We start from the raw sequence: 23,053 nt of genomic DNA on the forward strand, positions 1-23,053 counted from the left end.
TTTTTTTTTTAGTTCTCCCAATAAAGTAATCAAGAAATCAAAAGATTTTGTCATTTATTTCTACTGGAGTGGAAGAAATTATTGTTTCTTTTATCGTTTAGTACATTTTCCGAAACAAGATACCGCGATTTACCTTAAATTTGAAAATTTAGGGGGGGGGGGCGCCATCTGCGCCCCCCTCTAAATCCACCACTGGCTAAAGAGTTCATTTGAAAAAAATATCGATTTCCAATAAGAAAACAAACCAATTTTTGATCAGTTAATCCTCCATTTCCCATCATACGTTACATGTACGAAAAATCTATGCATTTCAAAAAGAATATCGCTAAGTCAGGTGGGATAACTCTACCATACATCTCGATTGCGTACAGTTTTATTCAGCGTTATCTGCCCTTGAATATTGAGCCAATCAAATCTCCGCATTCATGCGCTTATTTTGAAAAGTAAGAAAGAAAATGTCGGACGTGGAGGGGTGAAAATAATTCAACATTCCACGCAACAAAGATGGCAACAAACGGGTAAATTTAAATTCTTTTAATATTTAGGATTTAGCTTACGGAAGCCAAAGATCATATTGCAAGAAGTATTTTAAAACGTAGTTAAAATTGCATCACAAGTAACCCGGGGTTCCCATGTAATTTTTATTTTTCAAGATTATACGTAAACAACCACTTATATTGGCATGATGTATGTTGTGATTCAAATTTGGTGAAATAAACACTATATATCTTCAAAAATGTAATGGGTATCCCTGCGGTAGTTAGATCACAGGAATCGCAAATTTTGTCTATTGATAATAGTAGGGGTCTATACCATACCACGGCACCCCCGAATAACAGGTCCAGGATGAACACCACAAAAATATGGGACAAAAAATGATTACTTTCTAACCTTTCAAATTTGCATCAATAACAGCACCCAGTTCCATTTTCTAGGGGCTTAGGACAGGGTTTGACATTAACTTTTTTGAGCACTAGACCAATCGGGCTACTTCAAATGATTTTTGCTAGACCTAACCTTACATCCACTAGCCCTGACCAACTTTCCAGAAAAAATCTGATGATTTTCCATAGTTAAATACTTAATTTAAATGACAAACGTTAAGTTTGAACTAAAATGCATTTAATTGTTTCAAAAAAATCTTTAGTCTCGTCATTTGACAGGTTGGGAACACTTCCCCTATAGCGAGATATTCTTGCTAAAGCGCGATTATCCCTCTTTAGCGAGAAATAAACATTACCATAAAGAGGTGTTTTAGCGTCTTTATTGAAAATAATGGCAAATCCCATGCAACGCTGAATAAGTGCGACACACACACCCAACATGAAGCAAATTGTTTCTATGAAATTGACAACATAGTCAAGAAATTTCATATCAAAGATGCTGCGTAAGAGAGAAGCAGTCTGAAATCCAATACACATCGTGAGTGTTTTTGTTTTGGTTAATGTATTTGCAGAAGTATCACATATTTTAGCACTTTTTCTTCTTTTCATGTGAAACACGAAGAGACGTATTCCACAGGTGTTTTTCTCGGTTGTACGGGATATATTTATTCTCGCTAGAGAGGGATAATCGCGTTCTAGCGAGAATGTCTCGCTATAGGGGAAGTGTTCCCAACCTGTTTGATGCTTTTACTTTCAAACATATTTTCAGTTTCTTTAAATTCTTACAGGCACGGAAATTGTTTAATCCATTTAGAATAAAATTACCTTAATATTTTTTAAAAATTTCTATTTCATAAGCCCTGCTTTGTTTCTTCCCAATGTTTTCCTTTTTTCTCTTTCTTGGGGTATCTTTTGCTTTCCTTGAGGACGAGAATTCGGATTTGAATGTAGACATTCCCGCACATGTTAACACCGAAAAATTGCTGTTTACCACATAATTCATTAATTTGATAAACACTTTCTTATATATATATTCAATTCAAATGAACTGTTTTTTTTTTTTTTCAATGAAAATGAATTCAATAATTCTATTTCACCAAAACATAACTTTACACACATTAACATTGTGAAGATGTGGTAGAACATCACTTCCGACCGCAAATTAATAAAACTAAAAATATAGATTATGTCATCATGCGGTTCAAAATTGCTCGCAAACTCTTTACAGTTTTTTTTTTTAAGAATAAAATATCTTATGATTTAAAGTAAAGTTTCTTAGATTTGTTTATTTTTTAAACATGACCAGTCGGACTAGTAAATCGACATTTTAGCCGACCAGACCTATCATTTAGTAGACTGGGTCGGTCGGACGTGCCTTAGTGTCAAACCCTGTAGGATCAAAGCTACGTGATAAAAAGTCTAGAATGTCTTACAAATTTCTGTATTGATTTTAAAAGTTTACCTTCATGCATTTTTTCATTAAAGGTACATGTATTTGGAGCAATTTTTCATTCATTTCCTCAGCATTGCCCACCCTTGTAAAGTATTCAAATTTACACATCGAATTTTGCCATGCACATGCACTACGGTAAATGTAGTACGGCCGAAAGACCCGGATAGCGATTTTTTCCAATCCAATTAAAATCAGATCCTGGGATACGCTCACAATCGCTATAATAGGATCTGATATAACCCATTGGGGGTCATGTCAACATGACCTTTTGCTTGGAATATTGATTATTCATGAGACAGCAATTTTTTCCTTATATAACTGGTACCGATAAACGGTACCATTCCCAATGCCAAGAACCATTGATTTTTCCCAATTTTGAGACTAAAAATTTCCAATTTACTTGCCGAAAAATAGACCGGCCGCTGGCATCGTAATTTACTTAGTCTGAAACGTTGTACAAGTTAACTAAAACTTTCGGTATTAAATCGAAAGTACAGATCATGACAGTGCGCGTGTTTTGTAGAGCTACGACAATTCTAAAACGAGCCTATGACAATTCCTTATGTCTCACAACAGCAAATATTAGCGTAAAAAAGTTTGTAAAGAGATGACTACTTCTTGTTTTGTTCTCTTTTTTCTTTTCTTTTAGTTGAAATCATTTGCCGATACTTTGGTAGAAAATTTGTTCAATTTTGACGCTATTTTTCCCAATTGAATGGGTACCAGTACCAGTGGGTTAAAAAAATCGCTGTGAGACCTATCAGCCAGTCAGATTGCGCCATACAGACAATGATGGCTATTCAGGCGGTTCCTGGCAATTCGTAAACAAGTTGCAGTAATAGCTTTCCCACGCAGTTTATTGCACACTATAAAATTGTATATTCTCTGACACATAAGGAATTTTAAACTTTCGCAATAATGCCTAATCTATTCTGTCCACAGGGTTCGAAATTACCTCATGTCCGTAAGTCTGAGACTAGTAAAAAACGTGTCGGACTAGCAGTCTTCACGAAAAACTTTGTGAAACACAGGCCCTTTGGGCCTCCCAGTATAATAATTTTGCAAGCCCGAACAATATTTTAATGGCCCAAAATGTTTTTTCTAATTTGACCACTTGTCATTTGCAAGGTACAAGCATACTGTAGGAAAATACATATCCGGATGACCAAAGTTAAAGAACAACTGACATTATTACAGGGTTCGAAATTACCTCATGTCCGTAAGTCCGAGACTAGTAAAAACGTGTCGGACTAGTAAACTCTCTATAGCACTAGTCCGTACGGACTAGTGAAAATCAGGGAATCAATCTTGAATTGGTTAAGATTTTAGCAAGATTTGTCTGAGTCTCTTAGATGTTTGAACTTATGGTTGATTATCTACATGATTAAGTGTTTGCGTGACTATGACATCCTGATCTTTCAAACACATGGAGTGAGTTCAAGACCGCCATTCTTTGAACGAGCACAAATTCCTGCCGATTCCGAACTCCGAGTACGCATCACGAGAACGGATTCGAGGTGCAAGAACTGCAAGTAGTGTGATCTAAGAACAAGCACGTTTGTGCGCACATGTTCTCGTCATTCACGACTCAAACACAGGAGTTTGTAACACTATAGCTCATGGCTTGGTAAATCGAGTGAATTTTATTGACTTTATTGATAAAATTTCGAACTCCTGTGACTGTAAGAACTGAGCACGAAAACAACGGGAACGTCAATCTCGAACACACTTATGGACGTTTATAAAAGGATTAACTCGGAGGTTACTGTAAGCTTCTGAAGATCTTGAATGCAATATAAAGTATGGTGGTCTTTTTCTTCTGAAGGTGTCAGAAACTGAATTGCTTGCAACTGTGATGTGTTTAGTTTCATTAAATACTATTGAATAAAATGATCATTTAATGATATACTGGAGGGACTAGTGAAATGCTTTGCGGACTAGTGAACATCAATAGTGACTAGTCCGTACGGACTAGTGCTTGAAAAAGTTAATTTCGAACCCTGTATTATATCTTATTTTATTTTTCAACAGATGACAACAGAAGTTCATGTTCTACTGTGTTTTGTATACACCATGTACAAAACATTGTTTTCTCCCTAATTAAATCTCAGCAAAGGCCCACCCTCGGTCCAATGGGGCTTAACTTTTCGATCTCTCTTTCTCCTTGTACTACTGGTTTTTTTAATTATTTGGATCTGATGGTTGTGATTGCGAAATACGCTTGTGAGGTTTGGAATTTCACTGACAAGCCCCCTCCCTACACGGGTTGAATATTATACATTTATTGCATGATAGTGAGGGAGATATGAAGATTTATTCACCCAAGAAAAATCATATTCCCGGGGGGAATATGATTTTTCTTGGGTGAATAAATCTTCATATCTCCCTCACTATCATGCAATAAATTGTTTATTATACCGAAACAAAGCAAGACCACAAAATTGCATTTGAGATTGGAGTCCGCTCATCTATACATTGTACATATATGTAGCTGAGATTGCCCTAACGGTAACACCGCGCCTCAACGAATTAGAAGTTACAAACAGCGAAATACAGTGATATGATAACCAGTTTTTGTTTTACCATTCTCCTTGAATGCTGATTTACTTGCTTGTTTTTGTATCAACCAAAATCAGGGGATTTAACTGTGTATCAGAGACCCGCATGTTTTGTGCCTTACGAATTATGAAAGTAGAATGACTCGGACTTATTGTGACGTCACAATATATTTCGTCGTCTTTGACGTTAAATTTGTGGAAAATTCACGAAGGTGTCCAAGCGGTAAATATGATAGGGAGATATGATGTTTGAGAGGGAGATATGAAGTTTTGTTATCCCTGGCATGTGACCGTCTAGACCAATCAGATTACGCGTTGCATAGAATTCTCATACTGAGGTATAATAATATTGTACGTCCCTCTTGAAAATATTTCACTTATATGTAGTGATGAAACGATTGTCGCCGATGATCGATTGTCGGTCGTTCAGAGACCTACGATGCTACTAATCGATTACAAAATAAAAGTCGCCGACATCGTTGACCAAATAAAATCCGGAAATCACTTCAACTTTGTTCAAATTTTATTTTCTGTATGTCAAACCCGATAAAAAATAAGCAAAGAAAATGGTGGGAGATATGAAGGACTGTAACAACAATGACATTCAACAGTCAAATAAAGGAGCCTATCTCTGATATCTTTGATACATTGAGATTATAGATAAATTCCATTACTTGATATATTGGAATTCTGATTTATATACCAGTGAATAAATGAAACAAAGAAGAATTCAAATGTTGTTTCCATATATTTAATGATTCTGTTACATCTAAGTTGAGGGGAAAACACTTAAATGCCAATTCCAATTATAATCGATTATTAATCGATTACATGTGTCCGATTATTGCCGATAATCGATTGTGGTATTAGGTTCGATTGCCCATCACTACTTATATGGAGATGTCACCACTGCCGGTGAAGGGCTACATAATTTAGGCCTATGCTCGGCGCTTATGGCCATCGAGCAGGAAGGGATCTTTATCGTGCCACACCTGCTGTGACACGGGACCTCAGTTTTTGTTGTCTCATCCGAAGGACCGCCCCTATTAGTCGCCTCTTACGACAAACAAGGGGGTACTGAGGACCTATTCTAACCCGAAACCCCACGGGAATCCCAACATGGACATTGGAAGTTAATGTAAATATATAGTATGTGCATGTATTTTTTATATATGCACATACTATATATTTACATTAACTTCCAGTGCCTGTGCCTCCCTATACTTCATAAAAGGCAGGATGGTTGATCATTTTTTGATGCGAAATTTCATTGCTATATGTAAATCATGACAAAGTCTGAGTCAATCTCACACTATATTTGTAATATATACAAAACATACAATAAAACATTTACAGGCCCTCCGGACTCCTGGGTTAAATATTTTTAGAAGCCCGATCAAGATTTTACTGGCCTCGGGCATCGGGCCACCGGTTAACGTCAAAGACTGGACTAGTAAATTCTCTATAGCACTAGTCCATACGGACTCGTGAAAATCCGGAAATCAATCTTGAATTGGTTAAGATTTTGATTTGTCTGAGCGTCTCTTAGATGTTTGAACTTATGGTCGATTACCTGCATCGTTAAGTGTCTATGACATCCTGATCTTCCAAACACATGGTGTGCCTTCGAGACCGCCGTTCTTCAAACGAGCACAAATTCCTATCGATTCTGAACGTCAACTACGCATCACGAGAACGGGTTCAAGGTGCAAGAACTGCAAGTAGTGTGGTCTAAGAACATGCACGTTTGTGCGCACATGTTCTCGTCATTCGTGACTTTAACACAGGAGTTCGTAACACTATAGCTCATGGCTTGGTCAATCAAATGAATTTTATTGACTTTATTGATAAAATTTCAAACTCCTGTGACTCTTAAGAACTGAGCACGAAAACAATGGGAATGTTGATCTCGAACGCACTTGTGTAGTTATGGACGTTTATAAAAGGATTAACTCGGAGGTTACTGTTTGCTTCTGAAGATCTTGAATGCAGAATAAAGTATGGTGGTCTTTTTCTTCTGTAGGTGTCAGAAACTGAATTGCTTGCAACTGTGATGTGTTTAGTTTCATTAAATACTATTGAATAAAATGAAGATCATTTAATATGATATACTGGACGGACTAGTGAAATGCTTTGCGGACAAGTGAACATCAATAGTGACTAGTCTGTACGGACTAGTGCTTAAAAAAGTTAATTTCGAATCCTGGTCCATACAAACAACAAAACATACAAGATAAAATACACCCAAATCAAATTAATTGTGAATTGCGATTTATGTATGAATAGGAATGGGTACGATTTGAATTGTTTTCAAAATAGTTTACTTAATCAAAGCGAGGAATATAATGCCAGTCAACGTAAACGGCGCATTGTGACGTCATATCTAACTGGTGTGTTTTCTTTCAAACCAAACAATCGCTGCCGTTTTCCTTGAATTGTAACACCGACGGTTTCAAAGCCGACGCGTTGATTGGTTGATATAAAGTTCATCTGAACATGACCCCTAATCAGGTTATGTCAGATCTTCTTACACAGAGTATGCGGCGTGGATCTAAGAAGTCTGATTTTGATTAGATTGCGATTTTTTCGATATTTCTCTCTTAATTCTGCATGATTGTAATAACACACAATTTTCAGAGGTTACTGTTTGTAACCTAGGTACATAAAAAACATAAACTTTTTCTGAGAATTCTTCTACAAAGTACCAAACCAGAGTTTTCAACTCCTTAAAGTATATAATGTAACCCAAGTAGTATTATGTGTTATAGGTTTTGACCTGTTTTCTATTTAGATGAAGCTTGCCTATAAGTTTATTCATACTCAATATATCATGTATATAGAGATATTGTATGCTTTTTCACGCGGAAATCAATTTCGAGAAAATTACTGTTCAGGGCTCTGATTTACAAAACATCTTACGACTACCGGTAAGCTGGAAAAAAAATTCTTGTCTGCAGTGATTTTTCTACAATTTTTACAAGGGTCCTGTGGCTTTTGAATTGGGAAAAATTGTCAACATTTCAGTCAAATTGGGAAAAATCAATTTCATCGTAAAGAAGTTTTAAAATCATATCAAACATTATGTTATCTTTATTTTACACTTCTACCGTAATTTTCTATAACCTTCTAAAAATTTCAACTATTCTATTCAAATCATTACCATATCTCTTTGTTAATTAAGTCTTTATGTATATAATTCACATCGCATGTTTATTTTTTTTCAAATATGTTTTCCTTTCATAATTTTATTATTGGGAAAAATGCAAGCTAAATTGGGGAAAAAATGGCAATTTTTAGGAGGGGAAAGGGCTGAAATTCGGACCCAAAATGGGCCTTAAAAAATCACTGGTCTTATATTCAAAAAAAGATCAAAAGTTTTATAGACCACAGATGTACTTTACATATTAATTAAGAAAATCTACAAGAAATGAAAAATAAGAAAATTAGTGTTCGTAAATTTTTGATTCTATCTCTAATTTTTATCAAAAATGACAAAAAGATGGATGCAATAGACAAAATCCGCACTTTTATATAACAGGTAAGTGGGAATTCTAAACAAAAATGAATTATATTTTGGTGCCATTATATTTTCAGAAGGATGTCAGTTGTTGACGACTTGGTCAAGTTTCTAGATACATCCATGAGCAAACTTCACCGAATCTGGTCAGAGATAGGAATTGTGGATTATCAGAGGAAGGAGCGGGCCCAAACTGCCATGCTACACTTACAGAATCTTCTAAAGGACATGGTACAGGAAGAAGAGGCCCTAAAACACCAGATCACCAAGCGAATCGACAAGTACACACAGGAAGTCAAAAGTCTCTGCACTGAGCTGGAAATACCACAGTTTGAGGTACATTCTCAACAGATCCCTGTGTTTTTATACGCCTGTCTTAAGACGGGCCGTATTATGTTATGGCCTTCATGTCTGTCCGTCCGTCTGTCCATCCGTTCGTCTGTTAGCTTTTTCGTGTCCGGCTCATAACTTAAATACTATAAGGCCTAGAATAATCAAACTTTGTCAGTTGATACATCTTGGGTAGAAGGTGTCGCACATTAAAACCAGGTCGCTGTGACTTTTAATTAAGAAGATATGGCCAAATATGGTAAAACCCTGTCTGCTCATAACTTGAAAACTATTTGATCTAGAATCATGAAACTTGGTCAACTTATGCATCTTAGGTAGAAGGTGTGTCGCACTGTACTTTAAGGTCACTGTGACATTTAGTTGAAGTGATTTTTTGAAAAAAGTATGTTATAATTGGTACAATCCCTACTCATATAAGAGTTTTGTAGAAAACCTCATTCAAAAATGTTACATCAAGAAAACACATATTTTTTTTTATGATATACTGTACAGCTTTTTTTAGCCTATGTAATGTTTCCTTTGTTTCTAACAATAACATGAGAAATTCCACTTGTCCCATGGGAGTAGCGTGCAAAGGGCATTTTGACGAGACTAATTAATGAGTTTTTTGTAGAGCATCTCTGATCAACATGATCAAGCAGGTGTTATCTTTATCTCTAGGGAATTGGGCAGAGAGATCTTAGCCTCTTAATTGCAGATATACCAGAAATTATTTGTGAAAGTGAATTTGTTTGTTGTGGTTAGTCTTTATTTTCAAAATTAATTTGACATTGTACTATATAATTTTTAATTTTTTTTCTCAGCAACCTATATGCAGAGTATCATTTCTCACTAAGACAACAAATGGTTGCAATATGTATAAAGGCCTATTTTAATGATTAGTATTTTGATGTTTTGTTATGGCTGTGGCATTGTTCAGAAAAAAGATATACAATGAACAAAGCTGCAGATTGGGCATTTGTGTAAATCTGAACAGATGAAATAGTATTGCAATAACCATATTAAAAAATGTTAATTCAAGAAACTACACATTCTTCATTATATACACTGTACTATACAGCAGTATATAACAAACAAATTATTTCTTTTGTGTCAGTAACAAGGGAAATTTCCCTTGTCCCATGGGTGTAATTATCAAGCAATTCAGGAGGCATTTTGCTAACAGAAAAATTGCATTCTGTCAAATTACAGATTAATTAATGAGTTTAGAAGATTTCTGTTACAGCAATCTGATCAAGGAGGTGCTATCTATATCTCTTGCAATCGGGGAATTGGGCAGAGGAATCTGGCCTTCTAATTGATCTGTCAAATTTTAGAACAGTTCTAATTGGTAGCCATTACTTTGAAAGTTAATTTGGTATAAAGTTTAAGAATTAATATGATATTGTAAAATATATTTTTATTTTATATCTCAACAAGGTGCAGATTGTCATGTCTCACTAAGATGACAGTTTTACAGTCTAAGAATAAACATAATGACTAATGTTTGATGTTTTATTACGCTGTGCATTGTTCTTCATTCCTTAAAATACAATGAGCAAAGCTGCAGATGTGCATTTCTCAAGTCTAACACAACCAGTTGAGAAATATATGATGTATTATTTTTTTCTAATTAATAACTACACCATAGGAGATGCACCAGTGTTTGAAATAACCGTTTTTAATCTATATTTATTTATATTGACATCACCATGCATATTTTACTTTTATACTTGAAGATTTGACAAAGGCAGATACTGATATATGTATTTTTTGATATGTTGAATAAATCAACCTTTTTGAGTACTCTCATTTATTGTAAGTTGTTTGCTTGGATAAAGGGCTATCTTGCACTTTAATCATTTCATTGAAAACATTTGGGAAACTGTTTTTATATCCTTTTAAAAATCATTAAGCTTACATTATCAATATTTGAAGCAATGTCACATGAGGCCATAAAGTGGGTAAGATTCTTAAAGGAAGGTTGACATTTGGTTCCATGCATACCTATCTCTTCATGGTGATATGTTCATGTTAACAATATGTGACGGGCGTATCATGTACCGTGGCGGTGCACTTTATTATGTTTGAGATTGGGAATTTTTGCCAACAGAAGATTTACCAAATGCCAACATAGGGTCCTGATTCTATGACACTTTGCTAGTGAATGCACTTTATGATTTCCAAAATTATTTTCCCTGTCAATTTCTTCATCTTTATTAGTCCCCTACTGCTGAAGCAGGAGGGGACTATAGGTTTAAACCCCGTCCGTCTGTCAGTCCAGCAAATCCGTTTTCTGTGCTTACTTGCAGATATGCATTTAATATTTGGTATATATTGCTTTACCATGATAATTTAGAGGTCATGTTTGAATTATGTTCTGGTTTATTGATTTTTGGCTGAGTTATGGCCCTTTGGCATGTTGGACGTACAATGTAAATAGATTTGACTTTAAATCTGTCGTAAATATATGGCTTTTATTTTATGGTACCTGTTAACTCTTGTGCATACACTGTTGATGTATTATTTATGCAAAATTTATTTATGCAGACGACTTTACTAGGAGTCATTATTGGGACTCTACTATGCAGTACTTACAGAATGCGTGTTTTAATGTTTGTTTTTTTCTATTTTAATCAGACAGGAAAAGTTTCACAGAATATCATGATAAAAAGAGACATAACGAAATATTGGATCACTGGCACATGATTATCTGTAATATACAGTAATATCTCTGAATACGCAAGATCGTAAATACTGAGTTAGCGGAACTCTCTTGTAAAGAAGTCCAGAAAAGCATGTCGATCTTGGGCATTTTTTGTTTATTCAAAACATGGGATCGGAAGATGATTTAACATGCATGTGCTTTCCGCAATTAAAAGCGTTTTTAAATGAAAGATGTGTAAAAATGTCTGGATACAGGAAAAATAAACTTCTGAATTTAGCTCGTGAAGATGTATGTTTTGACACAAGCTCTTCTCGGTTTTGGGAATTTCCTGTCTGACAGCAGTGGGAAAAAAATCCACCACATTTCCATTAAAATCTATCATTTGTGGATATCTCTGCATATTATGTTTCTTTCTTGAATCATTACTACAGTTTAATGCAACGAGAGTGTACCATTGTTAAAATCGGGTGAATCAATCACGACAAAAGCTGCAGAACTGGTATTATTTACGAACATGCCCAAATTCTCGCATACTCTGGGTCTCGCGAGACTTTGAAAGGGGAAAGTAAAAATTAAAACCAAGACAGAAAAAGTAGTCGCGATCTTGCGTATTCAATGCAAACAAAATAAGTTACGCTCTGAGTATGTTATATATTTTGTGAAAGAAAGCTTACATGCAACATTGAATTGAGTGACTGGAGACACGTGTACACACTTATATCAACAGTGAGATATAAAATGTTTTATTATTCACAACAGGTTTGTATTTAATCTTAAAAGTTTTCAGGTAAAGAGGGCAACCTATTGATCGACTACATAATTTTTATTTTAGCCCAATGGTAAACTATCTATGTTGCAACGAGAGAAAGACCTTCGAGCAAAAGCCGAGTCTCTCACGCAGGAAAAGCAAGAGCGCTTAAAGACATTAAAGCACTTAAAAGACCAAGATCAGTATCTGTGTGATGCCATGTGTTTAACTCCATATTACATCCCCACCGGATCCACTCCTTCAATTGAGCAATTAAAATCTCTGGAGCAGCATGTGAATTCACTAAAAGCAGAGAAGGTAGGTTACATGCCGCCATTAGCAACTACTGTATATCAGGGAATTTAGGTGGATTTTTATTCAAAAGATGTGTGCAATGTATTTATCAGATTGGTTTTTGTTGTTGTTTTTTTTGTTTTTTTTATTATATAGATTTTCATTTTAGGCCATAAAAAATGTTTGTTTCCGATTACATTTTGAAATTTTTGTTGTTGCTTTTACCCCCAGTAAATATTTGCCTTGTATCACTGGGGAAAAAACTTCCACAATATATATAATTGTCAGAACTGACATTTAAGCATCAAGTGTTTAATATTTGGTAAAATACTAAAATAAACCAAAAAATGACATTTTGATTCTACCCTATTTGATACCTGATAAGATTGCATATATTTCTATGTTGATCTGCTTGCAGAAAGCATGCATGACGCCATTTTGAAAATTTCTGATAAGTTAAATATTGAGACCGAACTTATTAAGGGGGGGGGGGGGGGGGGGGGGGGGCTTACACAAAATGGTATTCAAATCTTTGTACATGTTTTATGGACAAAAAATTTTACTATTTTATTTTTGTGCGATTTTCTTCATCCAACAAAAATAAAAACAAAGAAAACAAACAATATAAGGTTGTTTTGATCCACTGTTAAGTTTATGAATGTATAAGATTTCTATATTTTTCAAGATAAAATACATTTTGTTTCAGGAAAAGCGTTTCAAAGAATTTGTGTCAAAAAAGAAACAAATTGTGGAATTATGTCGTGAAGTAGATCGTAATCCCCAGTCAGACTTTGAGTGTGAGGTTCTATGTGAAGAGGACAATACCTTCTTACTGTCGACAGAAAACATGAAATCTCTCAAAGTTCTGCTCACAGAGGTAAACAAAAAAATCCACAATTCTTGTAATCAATTTTTGATAAAGCACTCGGAAGATAAAAAAGATTTCACTGTGACTACTTATGTGGTTTGCATATATTGAGTTCTTTCTGTTTGATAGTGATTTTTAGATGTATGTGTACAGCATACATATTGTACATTTCAAAATCTGAAGAGAAGAAACCCCAAGTGTATCTAAGGTTATGGTGATATGAATGATAAACGTGGTTATTAAATTCAGTGCTATGACCTGTTAAAGTTTGTGCAAGTAAATGTTGTATAGATGGGTGAGTAGTTACCTTGCTTTATATGGTAGTTAGAGGAACAGAAAGAGGACATGCAAAAAGAAGTAGGGGATCTCTGGGAACGTATTGACTGTCTGTGGGATCGACTAGAGATATCAGAGGCTGAGAGAAGTCAATTCAGAAAAGACAAGTCCGGCTTCAAACCTTCCCTTATTGAAACAGTAAGTTCCTGATATAGGCCAAAATTTCTGTGCACCCTTGATTAGACATAGAAAGCAACTTATTTTTATGTAATACAAATAATTTATTTTTAGTAAGTAAGATATTTCCTTAATGTAATGTTATAGTGTGTGTTTTGTTACAGGATTAAACATTCTTTTTGAAGAATTTATTGATGTGTAAAATGTCCAAAGTTTACACTTTGATAAATTCTTCAAAAAAGAATGTTTGATTCTTATAATTCCAGTTCATTCACTTTATTAACAATTTCAAAAATTTGAATAATTTCTCCGCACTACGTTATTTGTTTTTAGGCGTGTATGAATACATTACCTTTTTGGATTTATTGATATGTAAACTATCATACAGCTTTATTTTAGGACTATCAAAACAATTGTAATAAATAACATTGGAATTATTCAGGGTTTAAACTTATCACTCGCGAATTGCGAGTAAAATTTGTGTTGGGGCCTAATTTCGCTGTCTTGCGAGTATAAAATAATAATGAATAATCTTTATTTTTAAAGTCGGACATACAAACAACAATGAACATTAGCTATATACATGTACTAACTATTTACTGACTTGCTTGGATGTTTGTGCTAGGGGGTCTTTTTGTGGGAGGAAACTGAAGTACCTGGAGAAAAACCCATGTGTCAGAGTGGGCAACCACCTACCCTAAAGGGATTTCTGTGAACAGGAATCGGCCATAATTTCATTGGGTTCAGCAATCAGCAGTGCTGAAACGATAGTCGCCGACAATCGATTGTCGATCGTTTTTGGCTCTTCGATTCCGATTATCGATTCTATTTTTCATAATCGATTGTCTTTTGTTCACTAATTAATATCTAATCCGAGATTCATCTGACTGTTACTCCCGCTTTTATGTCGAGACATGTGCAGGGGAGAGTCAGAGCGGACTCCACATTGAAAAATTGGGAATTCGTGTATACTGCACATATCCATAAAACTAAATAGAAAATAACTCCAAAAATGATGAACATTATTAACTACATGTAAATACCGATTATATCGATCATTGATTGAAACAGTTCTTTTGATATTGACCGATTATCGATTATGAAATTTTCCGGATTTTTCAACACTAGCAATCAGATGCTTTTCCGATAGTTATTTATAAGCGTAATTTAAAGCTTTTTAAAATGAAAGTAAACCATTCACGGTTTTTACCAAAGTTGGTCGACAAGATCACTGCATGATGTCAAAACAGCTGAAAGTTTTTAAGCTTGCCGGGGAACAAAGAGCATGATTGCAGTCTTCCTGATGATTATGACATAGGGATGTGAAAAATTAGAATGCTACTGTTAGTTCAAAGAGATCAGCCTTGTTGTCAGAACAAATTGAAAAAATATTGGAGTTGGAATACAAATAATTCCATAATCAATAATGAATGTTTTTGTGGTAGAGTATATTCATGTGTATTATATACACATCAATGTATCGTTCATTGATACTGTGGATTTCACAGCGTGTGATCCGGTTTTCCGGATCACCACACTGTGGTTTTCTGATTCCGTATCAGTATCCTCTGAAACTGATGCCGTCACAATGCAACAACGCAACATTATATGTGGAAAATATTGACCGCGTCACAAATGAACCTGCATATGCAAAACATAATTTCATGGTATTTCTGTGTTTTTAGCTCTTCTGAGCCAAAGGCTCAAAGAGCTAATGCTATGGCCATTTGTGCGGTGTGCGTAAACTTTTTAGAAAAAGGGCTATAACTCAAGAACCCCTTGGCCAATTTTTTTCAAATTTGTTACAGGGTATCATTGGCCCAAGGGCTTTCATACATACTAAATAAAGGGATGTGACCCTTTAACAAGGGGAGATAATCAGGAAAATACAAAAAAAGTAGTGGTTGCTAAAAAATCTTCTTCTCAAGAACCACTGGGCAGATTATCACCAAACTTACACATAAGGATGAGGATATGTTGTAAATTAAAAATTGTTCAAGGCATTACCCTGGGGCAAAGGGCATGGTCTCAAGGTCACTTCAAAGTTGACCTAAATTTAAATTTTTTTTAAATTCCTTAAATCTTAGATATTTTAGTCATTATAAGGACTAGGATCATCAAATTTTGACAGTTGATGCATCTTAGGACCTTGTGTCAAGTTGTCTCAAAAGTAGGTCACGGTGACCTACTTTTTGAATTTTGCAGGTATTTATTTTAAAATTAATTTTGATGCATATCTTGGACACTTTGAAGCCTATGATCATCAAAACTTGTCAGTTGGTGGATCATGGGACCTTGAAATGCGTCAGCTGAAAAATAGGTCACCGTGACCTACTTTCTGAATTTTATGGGTTATCATTTATAGATATATTTTAAGTTGTTATTTCAAATACCGAGAGGTTTAGAATCATCAAATCTTGTAAGTTGATGCATCTTGAGGCCTTGAAACAGATTTATAAAAAAGTAGGTCACAGTGACCTTTGGTTTGTGTCGACCATAAAGTAGGTCACCTTGACCTACTTTTGGTATTTGACAGCTAAATTACTATATTTCAGACACTATTTGACCTACAATCATCAAACTTTGTCAGTTGATGCATCTTGAGTCTTCGGAGTGTATCGACCAAAAAGTAGGTCACTGTGACCTACTTTTGGCATTTGACAGTTATATTTATATATTTCAGTCACTAATTGACCTACAATCATCAAACTTTGACAGTTGATGCATCTTGAGTCAATGGAGTGTGTCGACCAAAAAGTAGGTCACCTTGACCTACTTTTGGAATTTGATGGCTATATTTATATATTTCAAATACTATTTGACCTACAGTCATCAAACTTTGTCAGTTGATGGGTCTTGCATGTTCGAAGGGTTTCGACCAAAAAGTAGGTCAACTTGACCTACTTTTGGAATTGGACACCTATATTTATGTATTTCAGATACTATTTGACCTACAGTCATCAAACTTTGTCAGTTGATGCGTCTTGCATGTTCAAAGGGTGTTGACCAAAAAGTAGGTCACCTTGACCTACTTTTGGAATTGGACGGCTATATTTATATATTTCAGATACTATTTGACCTACAGTCATCAAACTTTGTCAGTTGATGGGTCTTGCATGTTCGGAGTTCGCTGACCAGAAAGTAGGTCACCATGACCTACGATTGGAATTTGACAGCTATATTTCAATATTCAGATACTAATTGGCTTAAAATCATCAAACTTTGTCAGTTGATATTTCTTGGGTTCTCAAAATGTGTAAACCAAAAAGTAGGTCACATTGACCTACTTTTTTTGAATTCTTAGGATTTAACTAAAGATTTAGAATACTAAGAGGCTAAGAATAGAAATGGTGGGGTTGTACAATTTATCAGAAGAGCGATTCTAGGCCCTTGGGCCTCTTGTTGATAATCTGGATTACATTTATTATCTTATAAATGTGGATTTAAAATGCACAAGGGGGTATATAATAAATTTATCATTACTACATTAACTTGATCCGAAGAGTTGGATCACGTCTCGTTGACAGGCGCAGATCATTAGATCAAACTCCTCATGTGATCTGATGATCCGCGCCTGTCAACTCGATGTGATTCGACTCTTCGGATCAAGTTACTGTAGTAATGATATATACATGTATGTATTATAACACAATAAAAAGAAGTATGGAAATCTATTTTCAGCCTCTCTAAATATTACTATACAGTGTATGTATTTAAACGGTATAATGAAACAAACACACACAAAATATATGATCTATTCCCATGTCTCTGATTTCTTGCATTATATTTAATCAGATGTAGGCTAGCATATTTTGTTGTGGGCTCCCAGAATAAACATGCTCCTGGAAATTTTAGTTAAGTTTTAAACCTGTTATTTAAATAGGCCTATTTGACATCAAAATACAAATGTTTGCATTTGAGATTATTAAATGAAAAAGATGAGTGACTTGAGAGGATATTATGAAGAGAAAAAAAAGATATTTCTGTAGCTAATTTTATCCTAATTCTGTCTTTGAAGCTTAAAGCTGAGATAGCACGATGTGAGAAGCTCAAATTTGAGAACATTCAGCGATTTGTGGAGGGAATGAGGAAGGAAATAGTAGAGTGGTGGGACAAGTGTTTCTATAGTCGAGAGCAGAGAGAAAACTTCACTGCGTATTTTAATGGTAAGTGTCGATCTTCCATAGGGACATGGTTCGTACGGGTCATGAATGGAAAGTCATGGAATTTGACTTTGGTCAAGGAAAGTTATGGAATTTGGATTAAGATCTTGAAAAGTCATGGAATTTTGAGAGAGGTCATGGAATTTCTAGGGCTGGGACGATTCAGGGTTAGCTCGATTCGGTTCGGTTTCGATTCAGAACAGCACGGTTCGATTATTTTCGATTCGGTTCATGTTAAGTCCAATTTATCTAATAATAGCACAAAAATTAACAATTTAATGAGTAGCATCTTTGATTTCATTTTATTCAAGTTATATAACTATATGTCATCATTTGTAAACATCATATCTATTTATAATGGCATTTTATAACTTTGATAGAAAAAAAAAAACAACACATTGACAGTCTATTAGAATTTGTTATATTAATGTGCTGCATAAGTTTTGGATTATTAAACAAATCTATAGTGAATCTAAAATGTATATGATATTGTTTTCATTGATATGTAAAAATTCAACAACTCTATCAATTCAGAGTCTTTGAAAATCTCTCCTTTATTGATTTACTTCTCTCATATTAACTGTCAAATCTGTGTCACTACCTACGATGTTGATTTCACTCCACCAATGACAGAAATGCTATATGCCATGTAAAGATAAACTGCAATGACCTTACGGACCATATTCTGTTAGTATCCGAGTGGTGAAAATGCTAACTCTCAACACGGTAGTGATTTAAATCCCTGTTGCATAAAAAACCACATGTTCTTCACATCACTCGGACGCCATATTTGTTGTTTTGGTGTATGTAAAATCTAAACCGAACCGAACTGAAATCCGGAATTTGTAATCGATGCATCGAATCGAATGGTATGAATCGCGGTGCACCGAAGTTTTCGGTGCACTGCACAGCCCTAGGAATTTCACTTTTTCCTGATTTCAATTTTTGAAAAAACTACATAGATTAAGATAAAAATCCTTTAAAATAAATCTACATCGTTTTGCCTAATATCGCAAATAAATACACCATATCAACTCGTTGGATAAACCAGATATAAAAATACGCAATATAGATATCTTCTATACCATCACTATCATGATACAGACCTGACAATACGATATCTATCATGATACAGACCTGACAATACGATATCTATCAATATACAGACCTGACAATACGATACCTATCATCACCATCATGATACAGACCTGACAATACAATACTTATCATCACTATCATGATACAGACCTGACAATATGATATCTATCATGATACAGACCTGACAATACGATACCTATCAATATACAGACCTGACAATACGATACCTATCATCACTATCATGATACAGACCTGACAATACGATACCTATCAATATACAGACCTGACAATACGATATCTATCATCACTATCATGATACAGACCTGACAATACAATACCTATCATGATACAGACCTGACAATGCGATATCTATCATCACCATCATGATACAGACCTGACAATACGAAACCTATCATGATACAGACCTGACAATACAATACCTATCATCACCATCATGATACAGACCTGACAATACGATATCTATCAATATACAGACCTGACAATACGATATCTATCATCACCATCATGATACAGACCTGACAATACGATACCTATCATGATACAGACCTGACAATACGATATCTATCATCACCATCATGATACAGACCTGACAATACGATATCTATCAATATACAGACCTGACAATACGATATCTATCAATATACAGACCTGACAATACGATATCTATCAATATACAGACCTGACAATACGATATCTATCAATATACAGACCTGACAATACGATATCTATCAATATACAGACCTGACAATACGATATCTATCATGATGCAGACCTGACAATACGATACCTATCATTACTATCATGATACAGACCTGACAATACGATACCTATCATTACGATCATGATACAGACCTGACAATACGATATCTATCATGATACAGACCTGACAATACAATACCTATCATCACCATCATGATACACCCCTGACAATACGATACTTATCATTACTATCATATACAGACCTGACAATACGATACCTCAGAGTTGTCGAAATTTTTACATCACTGTCAGACATTTGGTTTGACAGAGTTAAAGGTTTTATCAGACCGGACAAAGTTTTATCAGACCGGACAAAGTTTTATCAGACCGGACAAGGTTTTATCAGACCGGACAAAGTTTTGTCAGACCAGATACAAGTACCTTGTATTGCATAAAAAGAACAAAGAAAAAAGAACTGCACCAAAATCCCTTTTATTATTTCAACAGCAATGCATTTCCCACTCATAATATCCAGCCAAATACAGTCAGTTTTCCAACCATCTTAGCACGGAAGCCTTCGTAATTTTCTAAGTGGTCCAGGTTCAGCATTTTTTCTTTTCTTACCAAGTTGTTTGTTTGTTTTATGTCCCGTCAGAACTTTTCCCCTCATAATGAGACGTGACCAGCTGTAGGTGAAACACCACAAATTTAGACCTATGCTTTGTACTTTGACTCAAGACTGCAGTAGTGGGGGTTCTTTAACGTGTAACTTAAAACCTGCCGCAACATTGGAGGTCATATCCGAAAGACCTGTAACCCTCATCTCACTGCTAAATACCGAGCGTTTGGCGAGGATATATTTACATCTTAGGTTTGACATGGTCATGGCACAAGCAGAACTCAAACTCACGACCTTCCAGTTACGAAGCGAACGGTCTACAACTGAGCTACCACGATCAGTCTTTTCTTCCCAGGTAGAGAACCTTTTATAAATTTTATCTGCCGTGTGGCCATGTTGTTTGAGTGACCTTCACTTCCGCATCTTGAACCCAAGCTCTAAAATAATCGGATCACACTCGATATTTTCAAACGGTCATTTGGACCTACATTTTCTAGAAAATGATCGGTCCAGCAAAAATTTTACCGGCCTTGCTGACAAGACCGACAGTTTTCGACAACTCTGTATCTATTGCGATACTTTGAGAATGCTTTGAATGAAAAGAAATGAAGAATTACACTGCTTTTGGTATCATTCAATAGCACCTTACTGTTAAACTGCATGTTGTTGTTTTTTTTTTAAAGATCCAAAAATCAAGATGATTTTCTGTTTTCTTTCCTTCAACGGAATCCAAAATACTCCCTGTTTGAGATTTATGGGTCGCAGGGTTAGAAATAATTCAGTGACAGGGTTAATTGGTACTGCGTTCAGTGTTTTTTGGTTTTTATAAAATAGGGGGTCATTTTGACCCTCTGGGATAAGTATTGGGTAATTTTCAAATAGTGGGGTTCATTTCTTGTGCACCATAGTCAATGTAAATAAAAACACAATTAAAAATGTTCAGTTTATTTCCCTTTCTTTAATATTTCCTCCTTTTTACTTTTTCAGTAAAGTTATTTGTGCCATTTTCAACAAGTTTTCTTTTTAACTCATGCACAGTGCCTAAGTACAAAAAAATCCATATTTTGCTCATATATCAATCACGTGTATTTTGGACTGATTTGCTGATCACAGTCGAAGTTGAACTTGGAGTCACAGTCTTAGTTTTATTATTATTGACGTCTTCTGCTGAATTTCCCGGGATTTTGGTAGATGATTTACTAAATCCATGGCGAAATAGGGAAAAAATTGTACCTTAGGCGGAAATGAACAATAATTTGACAACTCGCTCATCGGACAATTCGCTGACCAACTGACGAACGAGTTGAATTCATTCGGGTGAATTTAAGGTAAAAATCTGATGAGTACCAATTAATATCCGAGGATTACCAATGTAAGAAAACAAACATCTATTTATCCATGTTATTGAAACAGAGCATTAAAACATCGACATTAACGGGGGAAAACTGTGCGTCATTTTGACGTAATTTTTTTTGAGGGGGTCAGATGAAATGTTTGTGCGTAAATTACGCACATATGTGCGTTAACGGAAACTCTGGCGTTTTCCATTACTGGAAGCCATTTTTACACCATAATTTTAAAGCCAAATCGGATGGTTCACATTAATCTGGACCAAGAATACCTAACCGCAGTATAGTGTAATGTATCATGAATCGAACCGCATAATAGCATGGTATTACTATGGTATACCATCTCACGGATAATTGCTGCACTCTTACAGTAGATATAGATAGGTAGATTGATTGATGGACTTTTAGCTTGGCCTAGTTCAGTGTTACTAATTTTAGATGTACTAAGTATAGTTTGATGTTGATAGAGCACTACACTGAGGCTGTGTTAGAGGAACATGACAAGGAATTACAGAAACTAAAGACGCACTACAAAGATTACAAGCAGATGTTTGAGAGTTTGGAGAAGTGGGACTCCTACTTCCGACAGATGATTGAGATGGAGGTAGGGCAAAATTGTAACTGAACCATCCTCAAAGTTTAAAGTTACAAAAGACATTTTTTGACTAGAAAACAATGCAAGTATTTTTGTTGTATTGTTTGTTGAGATATAAATATATCTGAATTTTTGCTAATTTCTGTTTATAAATTGTTCCAGAGGAAAGCAAATGATCCTAACAGATTCAACAACCGAGGAGGCAAATTACTGCAGGAGGAAAAGGCCAGAAAAAAGGTCCTTAAGGACCTGCCCAGGGTGAGGAGAAAGGAAGGGGGAGTTAGGCTTTGTTAGTAGGAAGTTATAGATCTACAGTTTGTATTTGTCACGTATGAAGACATCAAAACTCTAACTTCTTCTGAAATTTTCACAGGACATTTTGTATTTGTCATAGATGAAGACATCAAAACTATAAATGCATTTGTTTTTGTTTTTTTTTTCTTTCTGTAATACTTGCCATCTGTATCTATTTTCATGATTACATAATTGAGTTTGAGGTTAAGTAGTTCCAGATAATGTTCTGTACACTCCCAATATTGTTATTCTGCCATTGCGCATTTTGGGAGGTTTTTCCAATGCTTGCTCTATGCTGGAAACTGTTGTAAAGTTGTTGTGGGTTTTGAATTTTAAAGAAAACTTTTTTTCCCTTTTTTTTTTAATATTAAATTTTTTTATTGATTGTTAGTGATAAAGACATTTACGCTACTTCTTATTCTGCCTATCATCATCTGATGCC

At 35.1% G+C, this 23,053-nt stretch overlaps 1 protein-coding gene across 9 annotated transcripts in view; it reads left to right on the forward strand.

Moving 5' to 3' along the window:
* Positions 1-407: 407 nt before the first annotated feature.
* LOC125658617 (protein regulator of cytokinesis 1-like) overlaps positions 408-23,053 on the forward strand; it is a 53,643-nt gene continuing 30,997 nt past the window's right edge. For all 9 annotated transcript variants that reach the window (XM_048889925.2, XM_056150603.1, XM_056150607.1 and 6 more), the window contains exons 1-8: positions 408-518; positions 8,490-8,748; positions 12,243-12,476; positions 13,159-13,329; positions 13,645-13,794; positions 17,792-17,939; positions 22,190-22,326; positions 22,480-22,575. In XM_048889925.2, coding sequence (XP_048745882.2) covers positions 505-518; positions 8,490-8,748; positions 12,243-12,476; positions 13,159-13,329; positions 13,645-13,794; positions 17,792-17,939; positions 22,190-22,326; positions 22,480-22,575 — 1,209 coding nt within the window. In that variant the 5' untranslated portion in view covers positions 408-504. The remainder of the gene's footprint in view (positions 519-8,489; positions 8,749-12,242; positions 12,477-13,158; positions 13,330-13,644; positions 13,795-17,791; positions 17,940-22,189; positions 22,327-22,479; positions 22,576-23,053) is intronic.

This window comes from Ostrea edulis, chromosome 9, assembly GCF_947568905.1.
Source record: "Ostrea edulis chromosome 9, xbOstEdul1.1, whole genome shotgun sequence".
Lineage (NCBI taxonomy): Eukaryota > Metazoa > Mollusca > Bivalvia > Ostreida > Ostreidae > Ostrea > Ostrea edulis.